Raw genomic sequence first — 16,935 nt, 5'->3', positions numbered from 1 at the left:
ATAAGAGATCGCGAGCAATAGACCTTGCACTTGGTAATCTTTCTCAGATTAAGTGCGAGCGCCTTACAGTAAAAATATATGTTATTGTTTTGACGTTCAACTTGTCTTTCCTACCTGCGAATGTCTCACGCGGCCTCTCGGGGGAGCGTTGGTGCGATTTAACAAAATATTTCTCATTAGCATCCATTGTTAACGGCACCACGATGGCCGCCATGTTTTTGTCTTTCAACTCCCTTAGGGATGCTTGTAACCCATAAATTGCTGGGTTTCACTACACATCATTTCCTGGGGAATGTTAATCAGCTGAATCGCAAGTTTTCAATAGAATTCTTTCTGGTTAACAGCACAGGGTGGTCAGTGTTTGACCACCATTTGGAGCAGATAATGAGATTCAAAGACTGAGTGAAATCCATCAATAGTGAGACCGAGCATAAAATACTAATGTCATGTCATGAAGCTAAATATCATATATTAATCCTGTAGGGAAAGCAAGGAGCTGCCGGTGAGAAGGGAGACCCTGGAGACATGGTACGTGAAATAATAAGACGATATTGACTTATCACTCATGTTAAAACCTCAGCAACACAAGAGAGCATACGTGGAAAAGGAAGCTTTTATACGAATCTTGAATTAAACGCTGCCCTCAAATAAGCGCCGCACTAAAACCAAAATTATTAATGAGCGCCACCCCCGAATAAGCGCCACATTTATCCATACAAAAAAAACATTGGTACTTTGTGTTTTTTAAACGTTTGTATTCACTTTGTATTGAATCATTGGTTACAAATTATTTTCTTGTAAATACATTTTTTAAATAAGCGACGCGCTCCTTTAATAATCTTGAACTACCATCATGCAATGCGTTCTAGAACACAGCAACCCCATGAGACTACAATCACCCGACCCGTTCTGTTATATGATTAATCCTAACTAATGAAATTGTTGACAGGGTTTACAAGGACCCGTTGGTAACCCCGGCTCAGCAGGAAGACAAGGTCCAGCTGTGAGTAGAATAGCGTAGAATAACTTTAGGATTATTTACCTAAAGGTAATAGGTAATTATGGAACGGTCAATGCTTATAGCGTGCGTATGTCCAGTTCTGGATGCACGCGGGGGTTGCTAAGCACGAAAGAAGCGTAAGGGTCTCACGAGACGTAGCCGAGTGCAACTCTAGGTTCTTGAGTGCTTAAGCAATTTCCCAAGTGCATCTAGAACTGGATATACGCACAACTAAGCATTGACCATTGCTTTTATACCATAGCAAAACTGTAAAAAATATTTCTCGATCAAAAAAAATAACTAAATTTACGAAACCTTCATTACATAGCGCACGCTACTCGATCATGTCAGTGTGCATAATCACCATTCTTAGATGCACGCTTGCGCACGCCAATTAACCAATCAGAGCGCGCATTATATCGTGACTATGTTATAATAAGCGATAAGCGATAGGAAATAGGTCATTCCAAGATCCAAGAATAGCTGGAATGGTTTGTGTTTTTTAGTATAATTCGCGTTGAAGAAACGGAGAATTTTGTTGAGATGTCTAATGTTGCTCGTAGTCGACAAAACCATTCTAAAGGCCTTGATTATTCATATTTAGTTGTATGCACAAAATCTCCTTTGGCAGTCCAACAACCATTGTTGATATAGGTGAAACACCAGGACAGCATGGCAAATATCTAATCTTTTTATCTTTTACAGGGTATCAAAGGACCGATGGGAGACAGGGGACGCCGTGGAGACATCGGTATTCGAGTAAGACATAAGAATTTAACTTTTCTCCTTATTATATTATCTTAATATTTTGCTTCATATCCGCGATATTTGGTCGATCACATTTATATCAAACGCCATTGCTGCAAACCCTTCTTTTGTCTAAAGATGTCGTTTCGTTTTACAGCGTATTTAATGATTCTGCAAACAAAGTTATTTTCTAACTCGCGCCAAGGTGGTTTCCGATTTTGTTATAAAGCGAATACTCAGCGGATTATGGAATGTCCACAGCGAACGTAGGTCAAAAGCCAAATTTTGATAGACACATAGTCTTATGTTTGCGACTTAATGAATGAATAAATGTATGAACAAGGAAAGAAAGAATAAAGGAAGGAGAAAAGAAAAAATATTCTTCATGGTTTTTTTTACCTTATTTTACTTTTTCTAGGGCGAAAAAGGAATCCGTGGTGCAGCTGGGAAGCCAGCAGCCAAGGGCGAGCCGGTAAGTAGGGTGGAATATACCCAGAATAGACATGGCGACCAATTTGAATAACTATTGGTCTGGACTGACGACAGTCGTGTACACATGAAAAAATAAAAGTGTTTTCACATAAATGAGAGGCAAGTCAGTCCAGATGCCTGATAATTCATCTAGTCTCCCCAACAGGCTATTTGCTCGGGTTTTTGTGGCCATTCGAGATGCATGGGTTTCCTTTGCTGAAAACGCGGAAGACTAAGGCGAGCTGGAATGAGAAAAAAAAGAGCGACAGAAGGCCTAGTATAGGAAAAGATAGAAAAGAGAGAAAGGAGATGCCTGCGGAGGAGGCTATAATTGATCAACCTTTCACTAATGTAGAATATAATCAGCTGAGTAAATGTCATGATGATAATGCCCGTCATTTTCAATCATCCATGCAAATGTTTAGAGAAAACGAGCCAATATCCTGCTATAATGTCAAATGAATTCCACAAATATATATATTTCATCCAAACAAAAGGTACAGGGTTAAAAATACGATGGACAAAGATTGCAAGCAAGAGGGAGTATATATATTGGAATGGCAAAGCAATTTTTCTTGTAACCATCGACACGTTTATTAAAGTTTTTTTATGGGACGCCTGTGTCGTAATTCGTCGAATTCAAACCTGGAATTCTAGTATCAGGGAAGACTGATGCTACTTAATAGAAGAACATATTCCTTGAAAGGAATGTTTTCTTTCTCAAGCTGATTTTTCTCGAAAAAAGTTCGAGTTCCAGGCTTGACGAAACGTAATTTCAACTCTAATAATTTACCAAAAACACTTAATATTCCTTGTTGTTGTAGGGTGATCCTGGTAAGAATGGTCGAGTGGGCAAGAATGGAGAGATGGGCCTACAGGTCAGTACCTCTATTCTAGCTAGTACTGGTGGTTTATTGATTGATTGATTGATTGATTGGCCAGGTTAATGGCGGTCCCGTTGTTTTAACCAACTTATTATCGACTTTTTTTCGTCCCAGGGTCTTCCAGGACCCGATGGAAAGCAAGGCATCGATGGAGTCCAGGGTCAAAAGGTATTCAGTCTTTTATGGTCACCGATTATAAATTTGGTGCAAGCTGATTGGCTGGAAATTTCAAAATGCTGCACGCAATATTGCAGCCATGTTCACACGATGGGATTTGTTGCGCGCAATGTTGCAAGAGTAGAGCTCGATTCAACTTCAGATTTGTTGCATGCATTTTTATGGTACGGCTTGAGTATACTAGGAATTGGCCGTATCGTTCCCCACTCCTAGCTGCTGTAATTCAATCATTACTTACGAATTATAAAAATGATGGAAAACTGAACGAACCTGCAAAACACCGACATCAGAATAAGCCTTCTCAATATTGTCATTCTCTTTATAAAACATTCTTTTGTTAGAATAGATAAATTTTCTTATTTTCTTATTCATTATTCTTATTTAATTTCATGTATCTATATTGTTAATAGCTATATATACTCATAGTTTCCTTCAATACTGTAATTTAATTTCTTTATTATTGTTAGAATTTTTTTTTCTTTTTTCAACAAAATTTATAATCTTGCAATTTCCTTTAAACCACTGTGCAGCCTCGATTAGTGCTTACTATTTACGGGACAGTGGTTTTTTTTCCTATGTGACAATTCTTCTTCTTTCATTATAATAAACTTGAACTTGAACATCGCATACTGGGTGTAAGTTTTAGTTTTCCAGTAGACCTTATAGCTTCGTTGTTTGTTGTGCACGTTACAGACCATGTGATGCCACTCTTGGGAGTTGATTCTTTCATGTGTAAATATTTTAAAATGTTTGTCATAAAAGAACAATTCTCAAGTAAATGTCATGTGACCTGAAATGGGCAATTTGCATAGCTCAAAAGTTGTATAGAAACTGCTCCACTTTCTCACCTTGCACAATTGAATATCCCAGTGGCTTTCTCAATAATATATTGTTAAATCCCCCGTCCGTTTATTGTCTTGCGAGTCTTAACTTAACCTACATTTGTTGTTGTTGAGGGAGAATCTGGTGAAAGAGGCAAACCTGGAGCTCACGGTAACATGGGAGACTCTGTAAGTTGAATGTTATTAAATATTATTAATATCATTATTGAATATTATTAAAATCATTAGTATCATTAACATCGATCCTCATCATTAAAATTTAGAAGTACATTTCTGTGCAGGGAAGAAAAAACGGAGAACCCGGAGGAAAATATTCTTCCCTGCAGCCGCTATCAGTGTTGTCACGCAACGCTTTCTTTCCCTACTGAGGGGTGAAAGCTTTGCGTGACGACACTGATAGCGGCTGCGAGAGAGACTAGGAAGAAGAGCGACCAACAAACAACTCTACTCACATATATAACATCGAGTCACATTGGTGAGAGGCGGTGCATTACCAGCGCACGCCACCCATGCTTCCCCGATTATCATCGTCATTATTTTTACTATCAAAAATCCTCTAGTAGGAGTATTGTCACCATCATTATTATCATTATCACGTCATTATATATCTGATATTTTGTGTTAACCAGAACTATAACAATTTTATTCTAAAAGTGGTATTTTTCTGTAGGGTGAGCGAGGAGACATGGGAGCTCCTGGAAAACAAGGCTTCCTTGGCCAAGCAGTAAGTAAAATAAGCTTAAGGAGCGATTACATGGAGCATTTTTCACTTCAACTTGTCTTGCAACAACGTTGCGACACAAGCAAGTTGGACAAGTTGCAAGAGTTTTTACACGAGACACAATCGTTGCAAAAAATAGAAACAAATTCTACTCTTGGCAACGATTGCTGCGACTTGTCGCAACATTTTTTCAATTGCGCTGTAGTTTACAAGCTGCAATTCAACTTGTATCGCAATGTTTTGCAAGTTTTTTCCTTGTGCACACTGAAAGAAAAAAGGGCGTGTACCTAAAGCCGTGCTTGATGATCACATCTTGTTTGCTAGATCCAATATCTATTTATGTCAAGCGACTTATTATCAACGATAACCCTCTTCTGTTAACCAATCAGCATTGTTGTCATTTCCCTGTAGGGCGCAGCAGGTCCTTTGGGTCAGCCTGGAATAGTGGGACTGATTGGACTCAAGGTAGGTTATATTCCACGGTGCATATACTGCATGCAACAAACTGCATGTTATAAAAACATTTCGACAGAACTTTTTCAGGGCTGTCCAATCAAATTTCAAAGACCGTTCTAAGAAACCGATCCTAATAATAATCGAAGCCGATTATAATGTACCCTTCTCTAAAGTATCTTGGATGCGAGGCATGGAAATACAAAAGAAATCACACTTTTTGACGATGGAATTTGTGGCATATCTTTTGTATGTCTATGATAGCCTCGCATCCACCATGTTTTTGAGAAGGGTAAGTAACATTGTGCATTGTGGTTTAGCTTGGAAGCAATATCTTTTGTTCATTATGTCCTGGTAGAATGTTATTGTTTGTACCCAAACTAGACTATGATGTATCATGTTTATGAAGCCCATTGAAGTCCTATGGGCCATGGAAATTGGAATTCTCAAAAGTTTTTGATAGTCTCCCAAAAATTCCTTTTCTCGCTTCGATGCAAGAGAAAAAGACATGTTGACAATAAGGACTGATTTCAGTGGAGTTGGACGTATCCAAAGATGTCACATAGATGGTTTTTGCTATAAGCCAATACAGAAACACAGCGGCGCCTCTTTGCCAACCACAAGGTCTTGCAAGGGTTACGGTACAGTGTTACCTACATATCTACCTAAATACTTTTTGTTAACCTGTTGTTTTAGGGCGGAGTAGGCGACATAGGAGGAGCTGGTCCAAGAGGTCCAACTGGTAACAAGGTATTCTTTCTCATATCAAGACGTGAATAGAGCAGGTTTCATATGACTGGGAAGTACTGAGTTGTGCCGTGACAATTATTCTGCTTTATGCGAGTAACCACGCCTCACTAGTTGATCTGAGAGAAAATGCTGTTAGCCAATCAGAATCAAGAAAATTTGCAAAACTGAGGTTTCACTTTTCCTCTTGAAATTATGGATTTCCACACCAAATGAGAAAAAATAATGTTGCTAATAACAGCTTGATAACTAAATGACACAATGATTGACAGTTATATATTTTTTGCAATGGTGGGCATTTTTCACAGGCTCTATGACATCTAGCCTCGGTTTTGCAGTGACATATTTTCTACGTCACTTTTTAAGATCTGCTGGCAACACCTTGGAATGTGACGTATTTTTCATGACCATACAAAATCTGCTCTTATGGCGTTTTTGAGGATTTCGTTGAATATTTGTTATTTTTCATAAAATAATTCTTTCTTAGGGCCCAACAGGAGGCCAAGGAGCCAAAGGAGGTGCAGGAGATATAGGAGGAGAGGTACGTCAATAAACAATAATGTCATGGTTTTTTCATATGTAACGACATATTGATCGAGCTGTCATGTCACGCTTTGACAAATGATGATTCAATCTAATAGGTTGTAACGTTGTGTGTCACGTGTAACAAAGTAGGTTGTCACGGTATATATCATATTTGTGAAAAAGAATCGTACGTCCTAACGGTTAAATTTAACAGGTCACGTTACATATCACATGTGTGACAAAGAATGATACAACTTAATAGGTTGCAACGTTGTGTCACATGGGTAACAAAGAGTGACACAATCTTTTAGGTTGTCACGTTACATATCACATGTGTGACAAAGAATGATACAACTTAATAGGTTGCAACGTTGTGTCACATGGGTAACAAAGAGTGACACAATCTTTTAGGTTGTCACGTTACATATCACATGTGTTACAAAGAATGATACAACTTAATAGGTTGCAACGTTGTGTCATGGGTAACAAAGAGTGACACAATCTTTTAGGTTGTCACGTTACATATCACATGTGTTACAAAGAGTGAAATGACCAACCAGGTGACACAATCTTTTAGGTTGTCACGGTATCTATCATATTTGTGAAAAGGAAGGTTGTCATGTTGCATATCACATGGGTAACAAAGAGTAACACAATCTTTTAGGTTGTAACGGTGTATATCATATTTGTTAAAAGGAAGGTTGTCATGTTGCATATCACATGTGTGACAAAGAGTGACACGATCTAACGAGGTGTAAAAGTGTATCAACCCCCTTTTGTAGTATTTTTTGATTTTTTTAAAAAGGGAGATGCTGGTCGTAATGGTGCAAGAGGCAGGCCTGGATTGCCGGGCCCTCCTGTGAGTACACTGATTTGACATCAGTATGTTATTAACTATTCATATAAATATACCCTTTTTAGATTGGGTAAAATGTTTATTCACTTCAGAACACGTGTCATTCCCTAGAGTATCATTTCTTTATTTAACGGTTGTGCATGAGAAGACACATGAATATAAATACCACTCAAACAATAATATTATTCTCAAGGGAATAACACATGGTCTGAAACGAGGTAACATTGCTCCAAAGTTCAAGAGGTACAAAGCACCCTTCTAAAAACTGTCTTGAATGCGAGGCTAACATGAAAATACAAAAGAATTCACACTTTTTCTCGATGGAATTTGTGGCATTTCTTTTGTCTTTTCATGTTAGCCACGCGTTCGAAACAATTTGAAGAAGGGTCCATTGTACCTCGAATTCTTATCCTCTGAGCTGTTGGCCTATCAATTCTTTATTATTAATTTGAACGTTTTCTTTTACTATCTGTTGGTTCTTTTAACTTCTAGGGTGAAGCTGGATCCTCCGGAAAAATTGGTCCACCTGGATTCCCCGGAAAAAGGGTTTGTTTCGTCCAATTCATTTCTATAACTTACCGATTGAAACTCTTATCTTATGATCATTCCTTTTAATGATATCAATAATAATAGTAACTTTATTCTTATACTGAGCAACCAACATATACCAATTATGATCTAGGGCGCATTACAAACATATCAATATAAATAAAGCTACAACTGAAATAGCATGCGACTGAGAGTGTGCTATCCAGCGCTCTCACCGCTCTCACCGCTACGCCACCCGTGCTTATCGCCACACTTTTTATTGTTATCATACTAAGAGGTGCTTATTATTCTCTTTACAGGGTGGAAAAGGAGCCCAGGGAGTCGCAGGTGAAAGAGGAGACGCAGGATTACCCGTAAGTAGATCCTCTTCTCTTGATTTGAAATATATCATCGTTAATTGATGTTACTAACAGAAGCGCCCTGCCCTAAGCCGGAAACGCCGGCAAATATGATGCTAATCCAAAGCTATGGTACTTTCTTCCTTAATATCTTAAAGCCACGGATTCTGAAGTATTTAAATCTGGACTTTTGACTCTTCTCTTCCGCAACGCCTACGAATTATGACTCATACAATTTTTAATCAATTTTACAATCATTTCATTTTTTTATTCTGTAAACGCATTGAAACTTTGTGTAATGTGTCCTAAGGACGTTATATTATCGTTATTATTATTTTTTAGGGACAGCCTGGACAACTAGGAATAAATGGAATGACGGGTGATAGTGGTATCCAGGTGAGCAGTTTGTTCATGATTCATTAGCTAGAGACCAGAACATCCATGACGTCAGAGAGGACGGCGACGTCAGACGATGACGCGAGCACATTTTCAATGTCCTCGGCTTTACCGTTTTCTCTAGGACGGGAAAAACTACCAACGAAAAGGACAAGGAAGCGTGCATTTGATTGACAAAACTTTTGTCGCGCCAAACTAAAAAGGCATAGCACCAAATTGCGTTCTATCGAGTACGACAACAGCAAGGACAACAGTGCGTTCATTTGATCGACAAAACGTCTGTCGCGCCAAACTAAGAAGCGTAGTGATCAAGTGGAATAACCTGACTAACGCACAACAGAGGCTAAGGCTGAGCAAAAGAGAACTCGAAACTGCAGTATTCACAACTTACATCCCACAATTCCTTTCGGTCTCAGATTTTAGACAACGATTTTTGAAATCCATGTATATCCATCTTAATACAGGACAAACCCCTCTTGTTCGTTATTTTTCAGGGTGCGATCGGACCTGTTGGTCCTCCCGGTGGGTCTGGACCTCAAGGACCTGCGGTATGATATATGGTCATGGTTTATCAGTGATTGTCATGGATAGATTAAACTAACTTTATAATGTGCACGTTTGATGACAGGGATCAATTGGTGGGAAGGGATCACGTGGTCTTCGTGGTCTTGACGGCTCCAAGGTAAGTCAACGTTAATATTATCAAGAATATCGTCATACATGTTTGGTCGTCTGGGGGGCATTCAAATTTTATAAAACACTGGAACAACCTCTGGGATGTTCAAAGTCAGGGCATGGCTATCTCACAGATCAAACCCTGAAACAACCTCTGGACTGATGTAAGTCAGGGCACGGCTAACTCACAGATCAAACCCTGAAACAACCTCTGGACTGATGTAAGTCAGGGCACGGCTAACTCACAGATTAAACCCTGAAACAACCTCTGGACTGATGTAAGTCAGGGCACGGCTAACTCACAGATCAAACCCTGAAACAACCTCTGGACTGATGTAAGTCAGGGCACGGCTAACTCACAGATCAAACCCTGAAACAACCTCTGGGCTGATCAAAGTTAGCACAGCTGACTCACGGACGGAAAAGAGAACCTTGGGATATAACCTCGAATTAATGGTAAGGCCTAAAACTTTCCTCACGTGTGATGTCGAGACCCCAGACGAAAGAAGCAAGTGTACTATATCTATTTATGCATAAATATTCACGATATGATAGTAATTTTCTCTGACAGGGGGAACGCGGTGAAGCTGCGAAACCTGGGAAACCTGGGAAACCAGGACCTACGGTAGGTCACAAGCTTAAGACTATGGGAGGGGAGGGAGAGTATATTTGTTGCTTATTAGCTGTAGGCCACAAGACTATGGGAGGGGAGGGAGAGGATATTTGTTGCTTATTAGCCTTAGGCCACAAGACTATGGGAGGGGAGGAAGAGGATATTTGTTGCTTTTTAGCTATAGGTCACAAGACTATGGGAGGGGAGGGAGCGTATATTTTTTGCTTATTAGCTGTAGGTCACAAGACTATTTCTTTCTTAAGGGAGAACAAGGAAAACCTGGAAAGACAGGCAAAAAAGGACCAACGGGAGAAATAGTGAGTGGTGAATATACTTATGTATACTTATCTTTGTCTTGATAAGTGATATATATTTTCAATCTGTGGTTCAAGTCTTGGGTTGAGTTTGCTTACACCTCGTACGCGTACAGAACATCACATTCTATTATCTAGCGCGCTCCAAATCATGGAAAAATGTATGTTGGAAATGGCGACTTCCAACAATTTCCATACCATGGAAGTAAAGTAATAATTTAACTAGTTATGCTATCATCGAAGTCAGCACTTTAATACTATGGAAGTTCTAAAAACGTGTTGTTTTTTACGCGACATTTTTCAAATCATAGAACATATCGGCTGGTATTCAGCTGCTACTTCCAAGATTTTTTTACACCATGGAAGTCAAGAACTCATAAGAAAACATTTAATCCCCGACTTCCACTACTTTGTCGTATATTTTTTACTTTGCAAATATTTTGGAAGTTGGGATTCAGTTTATAAGAAGAATATATGTCAGAGTCAAGCTTTTTACTGGGCTACCTGTGGTAGACCAACTAAAAATGCGTCGCGAGTATGAACCAAGGTGTCATTGATGGGTGGTGGATTGATGGGAATAAGAAGGATCTAGTAAGAGTTGAGAAGTCAGGATATTTCAGTATTACAACGTCTTTTAGGGTCCAAGTGGAGCTGCTGGGGGCATTGGAGCAAGGGGAGCAAATGGGATCAAGGTAAACATGCCCTAGCTGTTATTTCACATTAGGAGCACCATTATCCTGTCAGTCAACTGATGTCTGATATGGATTACATACGCTGCTATATCGCTGCATGTCTTTTACCTCTGCGTGTATAAGCATGGGATCGCTGGTACCATGCACGATGCAACACATCAAACCAGCTCGACACGGATATCCAGATGAGCGGTGAATTTTGTTTCAGCCAATTGCAGCGCGTTTAGCTGTTTTGCTGCGGGTCCTCATTCCCAGGCTATTTGCGTATTTTTCTGTTGTTTTTTTTTTTTTAATTTTAATTTTATTTTTATTTTTATTTTTATTTTTATTTTCATTTTTATTTTTTATTTTCATTTTTATTCTTATTTTTATTTTTATTTTATTTTATTTTTTTTTTGACTAAAGTATATTATACGTGCCCACAAGAAGCAGAAATATGGAAAGGATAAATGAAAAAAAAACCAAAAAAAACCTCACTTTACCGCCGTGTTTGCTTCGTTCTTTCAAAATGCTTAGGGTCGGTCATTTTGTCCACTCATGCTTTGCGCATGACCGAGGCATGAACTACACAGCACAGTGACGAGAATCAGCACCATAACAGCGCATGTCTTCCATGCCATCTGCGCTGTCTGTGTATTTAATGGGTGCATGTTAGGGAGAGATGTAATATAAGTACTATTAGTATGATTTTAAACTTTATATAGAGTTCGCGCGCTGTGATTGGTCGAGCAACCAGTGATTCTGAGACGATATTCACTGCTGCTCGAGCGGTGATTATGAGGTTTTTTGCAAAGTTGGCCAAAGCGGAAGTAATACTATAACGTTTTTTATCCTGAATTTCGTCTTTTCTCTGATATTCAAGTCTAAAATTACTCGCTCGAAGACTCACGGCTCAGTGAATATTCACTGATAATCACTTCGCCTTCGGCAAATAATTGTTAAGTATAGTATTCTTAACTATTTTACATGTGTAGGGCTTACAAGGAGCAACAGGTGCAATAGGTGGCCTCGGTGTTCCAGGTATACCTGGAATCGAAGGAGAACCTGGTGAATCTGGTGTTCCTGGAATCGACGGAGTATTGGTGCGTATAAACAACTGAATCAAAAATACCCTTAACTCGCTTATTTCTATTATCAAGTGTTAAATGAATGTAATGTTTTAAGGGTCCAGAAGGACGTACCGGCTTGAAGGGAATGCCAGGAGTACCGGGAGAACAGGTAATGCTTCTTATTTTTTTCTTTGTTTCTCTTAGTTATTTATAGACCCCTTGCAGCACGTCGGAATGCAGCTCAATTTGGAGGACATAACAATGTTTCCGATTCTCATGAGATTGAAATTCTTTTGTTTTGTCCTCCAAATTGAGCTGCTTTGATGTCACATGCAAAGAATCTATTCTCAGCTGTCTCACTAGTGTGAATATCTGAGCACTAATTAGTATATTGGTCAATTCGATTCAAACTTAATAAGGCTGTACGGTATTCAACGTACTTCAAGTGTTTTAGCGTCTTGCTGTACAAAGAGAGTCAACTGTATCAGTCAGCCCTGTGACCGACACCAGGGAAAAACGTTTGCGCATGCGTGCACTTCAGCACGTTTTATAAGAATTTTGAAGAGTTTGAGTGAGAAAATAAATGTTTGTTTTCTCCAAGTATACAAAAAATTTCGCGAGTATACTTGTCAGACCAAGATACTGTATTAACAAACACAATATGGAAGAATTACCCTTAAGTTTCAAGCATAGACTCTAAGTTTTGGCACTTTGTGAAGTCCAATTTATCAGGCATGTTTGAAAGTCAAATTTATATATGTTTTGAGTAATTTGCATACGGATTCAGAGCATGCGCAGACGTTCTTCACTCGTGTCCGTGTGACTAAATATCTGCCTTGTTTGTCCAGGGAGCGCAAGGTATTACGGGAAGTAAAGGTGACACCGGCAACCAAGGACAGAAGGTACGTGTTGTCAGCTATACAGATAGAGTCAGCTATACAGATATTATGTAGCATCCATAGAGTGAAGGCATTTAACCCGTCATATGAAAAATTCTAGTCAACGTGTAATAGTCAAATTAACACAAAAGAAAACAATGGAATTAAGGAGTGCCAATGTGTATTAGCCCAATATCTATTTCAGGGGTTTATTGACTTCACTCTATTGATACTGTTACTAGCTACAAACTGATTGAATGGCTGGTTGACCGACCGACCGACCGACCGGACCGACCAACTGACTGACCGGACGAACCACAGACTGATGGACCGACTGAATGGTCGGCCAACAGACTGACTGGACGATCCACAGACTGATGGACCGACTGAACCGTCGGCCAACAGGCTAAAATCGACCAATAGATTGACTGACTGAGTGATCGACCGATCGATCGACGGGCAGAGTGATTGCCTTAAAGGATGAGTGACTGACTTATGAAATGTAATCGCCGCAGATTCCTTATTATCATTGCCGGAATGAATCTCGTTTATCAGGCTTCGGCGAAAGGCAAACACCGCCCTTCATAGAGGCTTTGCACCATCACGTGATAGCAGCCATGACAAGAGAGAGGAACAATTGAATCTGGTCTAATCTGATTTACATGAAAACGAATTCGGTTTCCGAGGCGAAAAGACTCTATTGTTGTGTCTCCTTTCATTGGTGTCATCACATGATGGTGCAAAGTCTCAATAGAGCGTTTGACATCACAGCCTCCATTGTGGTGTTCCTTGGACAATAACTTTGTCATTAGTTTCTTTTGTTAGGTACACCAATATGGCTGCCATCTCTATTGCCAGTTATCTCTCTAGGGATCTATTTGATATGAACTCATACGGGCCAACTGACAACTGATCAACCATACAAATGAGGGACTGATAAGTCTAAGTGTAGGTCAGAAATGTCTTATGATGTCTTATGTCTTTCAATGTTTAATCTTTACAGGGTGAAGTTGGTGTCCAAGGTCAGCCCGGCCCTCAAGGACCGATGGGAATTGACGTATGTCTTTTAATATCTTTAATTTCCTCTTTACTTGACTTCAAAAATTGAGAAAATATACCTCTTATCCTGGGCGTAACGTTTTCCTATTTCAAACCACGTATCATTCCCTAGAATATCATGTTGTTGCTTAAAAGACGTTTGCGCATAAAAAGACATGGAAATGTTGATACAAGTTAAAGAAAGAAATGATACTCTAGGAAAAGACACGTGGTCTGAAACGGGAAAATAATACACCAAGTCCAAGTAGGTAAAGAGATCTATCGAAACTATTTTCAATTGTGTTTAGGGAGTACTCGGTTCTCGTGGGGAAACAGGAAGCAGAGGAGAAACGGGTAATAGGGTGAGTAGGATCATAAATTAAAGCTAAATAAGATTATACTTTATTATTTTATTTCTAGATTTATTTTTATTTACATGTTTTCTTTTTTCAAGTTTAAATAATAATTACAGCGCACGGGCAAAAGTATGACCACAATTTAATGTATTCACATACTTCTAGAAACTTCGTTCAGACACATTTCGATGCGAAGCTGAAAGTTTTACAAAATAAAGCTTGCAAACGCTCGTTTGGCAGGAAAAAGCTACTTTGAATTACTTTACATATGGTCATACTTTTGCGCGTCGCTGTTCTTGTTTGCACGTTACGTCATCGCGGCCATGTTGGTACCATTTAACAAAAGATTTCTCATTAGCATCCATTGTTAACGGTACCACAACGGCCACCATGTTTTTGTCTTTTAACTCTATTGGGAATGCTTCCAACCCATCAATATAATAATGATTTACTTCTAGTATGTGTAGGAGAGCTTGTGCTTATGAATATAGAACCATGGCGGATCTAGGTTTGTGCACCATTGATCAGATTCATCTTGGATTCATCATTGATAATATATCGCCTTTTTATAAGCTCCTAATGAAAATTTGAAAACACGCGCGCGTGCTGTGTGCAGTTATAAAGCTTCCGGGGATTGGCAGAGCACGAGTAATAAGTTGTTTGGAAAGGCGCGACGTATAGCGGTGTGCTTCTCACTATTTCGCCGAGTCAGTTTGATTATATATATCATTTCCAGCTGTTATGCTTCAAACCTCGAGATCCCATAATAATTTACTTGCCAGTTTTCTTGTATACTAAAATTCCTTTGCACTGTATAACATTATCTTGAATATTTAGGGACCTGTTGGCTCATTCGGTCCCGCGGGACCACGAGGAAACACTGGCCCACAGGTAATTTAAATTCTATTTTTGCCCAAGGTGTGTGTGTGTGGGGGGGGGGGGGGGGGGGTACGTTATTGTTGATTGCAAGGGCAGGGCAAGTTTTGGTGAGTTTTCAAAATGGCTCCTTTTTGTAGTGGGTAATTTGTGCAATAACAGGAACAAATGACGCAACAACATGTGATCCCTGTAAAACACTGGGACGATGAACACGGTTTACCGTTTCACGGTTACCGTTTCCTTTGATCATTCCCCCGAGACATCCGCACAAGCTGAGGCGTCGTACAAACTTCAGACCTGACGCCAACTAAGGCCAATCCGTCCTTAGTGTACGGATTACATAGGACAACGTTCTAGCCCGAAGGCATGCAGTAGGTATAGAGACTAGCAGGCTATTAGACAATATCTTGTTAATCTCCTCTCCCCAAAAAAGTTACCGTCCATAGTTAATAATTAGTAACGCGTGATGTTACTCTAATCGTTGTCTGATTGCTTTTCATAGGGTCCTGATGGATCTGTTGGTCCCATGGGTCAAAAGGTAAGAGATAAAGGTTAGGCTGAATCTATACAGGGAAGCTTACCTTGACTGGGTTCAAGTTTAAGTTAATATTGCTTATCTATTTTAATGAAGGAGCTTTCCTTTCTGGGCCTGAGCCTGTATATTTGAATCAAGACTTCTACTTTAGACTCTAGTTTGTTCTAGGTAATGATTCCCTCAATCTAACGAACTTCACTACATGTATATTGACCCCTTGCACCACGTCGGAATGCAGCTCAATTTGGAAAACATGTAACAATAGACCGTTTACTCAAGGTTGCGTGCGCATCCAAATTTAAGGAACTTGACGGGCCACGATACCAGAACAGGAGCTTTAAGATGAGAATTAACATACATTTCTATGAAATTTTTCGGCTAGAATTCATAAAATCGATTATTCTCCTCTTTAAATATAAAACTGTCTTCTCAATTTTACTGAATTTGCGTTTTTCAATTTTTGAGCCGTCAAGTTGGATGCGCACGCAACCTTGAGAAAACAGTTTATAGGTTTCCCATTCTCATGATTCTTTTGTTTTGTCCTCCAAATTGAGCTCCTTATTGACGTCACATGCAAGGGGTCTATTCAAAACTGTGACAGCGTCATAGTCGTATTTTGGAGTGAGCAGTTGTTCATTATTGTATGTTTTATTTATTTACTTTTTTTAAATTGCAAAAAAACTTACGTTTTTTCTTCAGGGAGACCGTGGACCTCAGGTAAGAACTCGTTATTTTTTAACAATTATTCGCTTCAGGCTCAGTGAATATCGTGGAATATTTACCAAGACGCGAGTCTTCTCGCCTGTCGGTAAATAATATTCCCAGATATTCACTGTTTTAGTATTTTTAACACAAATGAATTTAATAAATAATGGAAAGAGAGTTTTTTTTGTCTTTACAAATTGTATTTATCTCTACAAGCGGCACAAATCGACAAACGAGCTGCGCGTGCGCGAGTTATATTCACCTGTAGGTGAATCGATATCAGCATAAGACGTAAATTGTGACCAATGAGCGCGACGGATTTATTATATTCACTGGTGTAAAAATACTAAAAAATTCATTATTATTTATTAATATTTATTATCGTTATCATAATCATAATAACCAAAATTATCATTATCTTCACCATCTTCCTCATCACTATATATACATCATCATCATCATCTACTGTCATCGAACATCATAGTTCTTAATTTT

General features: G+C 39.1%; 1 protein-coding gene across 1 annotated transcript in view; it reads left to right on the top strand.

The window, feature by feature from the left end:
* Window positions 1-16,935, top strand: part of LOC116308160 (uncharacterized) — a 47,315-nt gene that overhangs the window by 25,239 nt on the left and 5,141 nt on the right. The window contains exons 32-59 of the mRNA XM_031718546.2: window positions 484-528; window positions 950-1,003; window positions 1,706-1,759; window positions 2,166-2,219; window positions 3,043-3,096; window positions 3,217-3,270; window positions 4,236-4,289; window positions 4,792-4,845; window positions 5,254-5,307; window positions 5,992-6,045; window positions 6,530-6,583; window positions 7,373-7,426; window positions 7,916-7,969; window positions 8,272-8,325; window positions 8,653-8,706; window positions 9,201-9,254; window positions 9,335-9,388; window positions 9,953-10,006; window positions 10,258-10,311; window positions 10,947-11,000; window positions 11,975-12,082; window positions 12,165-12,218; window positions 12,898-12,951; window positions 13,931-13,984; window positions 14,274-14,327; window positions 15,159-15,212; window positions 15,703-15,738; window positions 16,435-16,452. Coding sequence (XP_031574406.2) covers window positions 484-528; window positions 950-1,003; window positions 1,706-1,759; window positions 2,166-2,219; window positions 3,043-3,096; window positions 3,217-3,270; window positions 4,236-4,289; window positions 4,792-4,845; window positions 5,254-5,307; window positions 5,992-6,045; window positions 6,530-6,583; window positions 7,373-7,426; window positions 7,916-7,969; window positions 8,272-8,325; window positions 8,653-8,706; window positions 9,201-9,254; window positions 9,335-9,388; window positions 9,953-10,006; window positions 10,258-10,311; window positions 10,947-11,000; window positions 11,975-12,082; window positions 12,165-12,218; window positions 12,898-12,951; window positions 13,931-13,984; window positions 14,274-14,327; window positions 15,159-15,212; window positions 15,703-15,738; window positions 16,435-16,452 — 1,503 coding nt within the window. The remainder of the gene's footprint in view (window positions 1-483; window positions 529-949; window positions 1,004-1,705; window positions 1,760-2,165; window positions 2,220-3,042; window positions 3,097-3,216; window positions 3,271-4,235; window positions 4,290-4,791; window positions 4,846-5,253; window positions 5,308-5,991; window positions 6,046-6,529; window positions 6,584-7,372; window positions 7,427-7,915; window positions 7,970-8,271; window positions 8,326-8,652; window positions 8,707-9,200; window positions 9,255-9,334; window positions 9,389-9,952; window positions 10,007-10,257; window positions 10,312-10,946; window positions 11,001-11,974; window positions 12,083-12,164; window positions 12,219-12,897; window positions 12,952-13,930; window positions 13,985-14,273; window positions 14,328-15,158; window positions 15,213-15,702; window positions 15,739-16,434; window positions 16,453-16,935) is intronic.

The sequence above is a fragment of the Actinia tenebrosa genome, unplaced genomic scaffold, assembly GCF_029948245.1.
Source record: "Actinia tenebrosa isolate PJP-AT-01 unplaced genomic scaffold, QUT_ActTen_1.0 PGA_scaffold4__44_contigs__length_22323623, whole genome shotgun sequence".
Lineage (NCBI taxonomy): Eukaryota > Metazoa > Cnidaria > Anthozoa > Actiniaria > Actiniidae > Actinia > Actinia tenebrosa.
The sequence above is the reverse complement of the archived record's forward strand: the minus strand, read 5'-3'. Positions and strand labels throughout refer to the sequence as shown.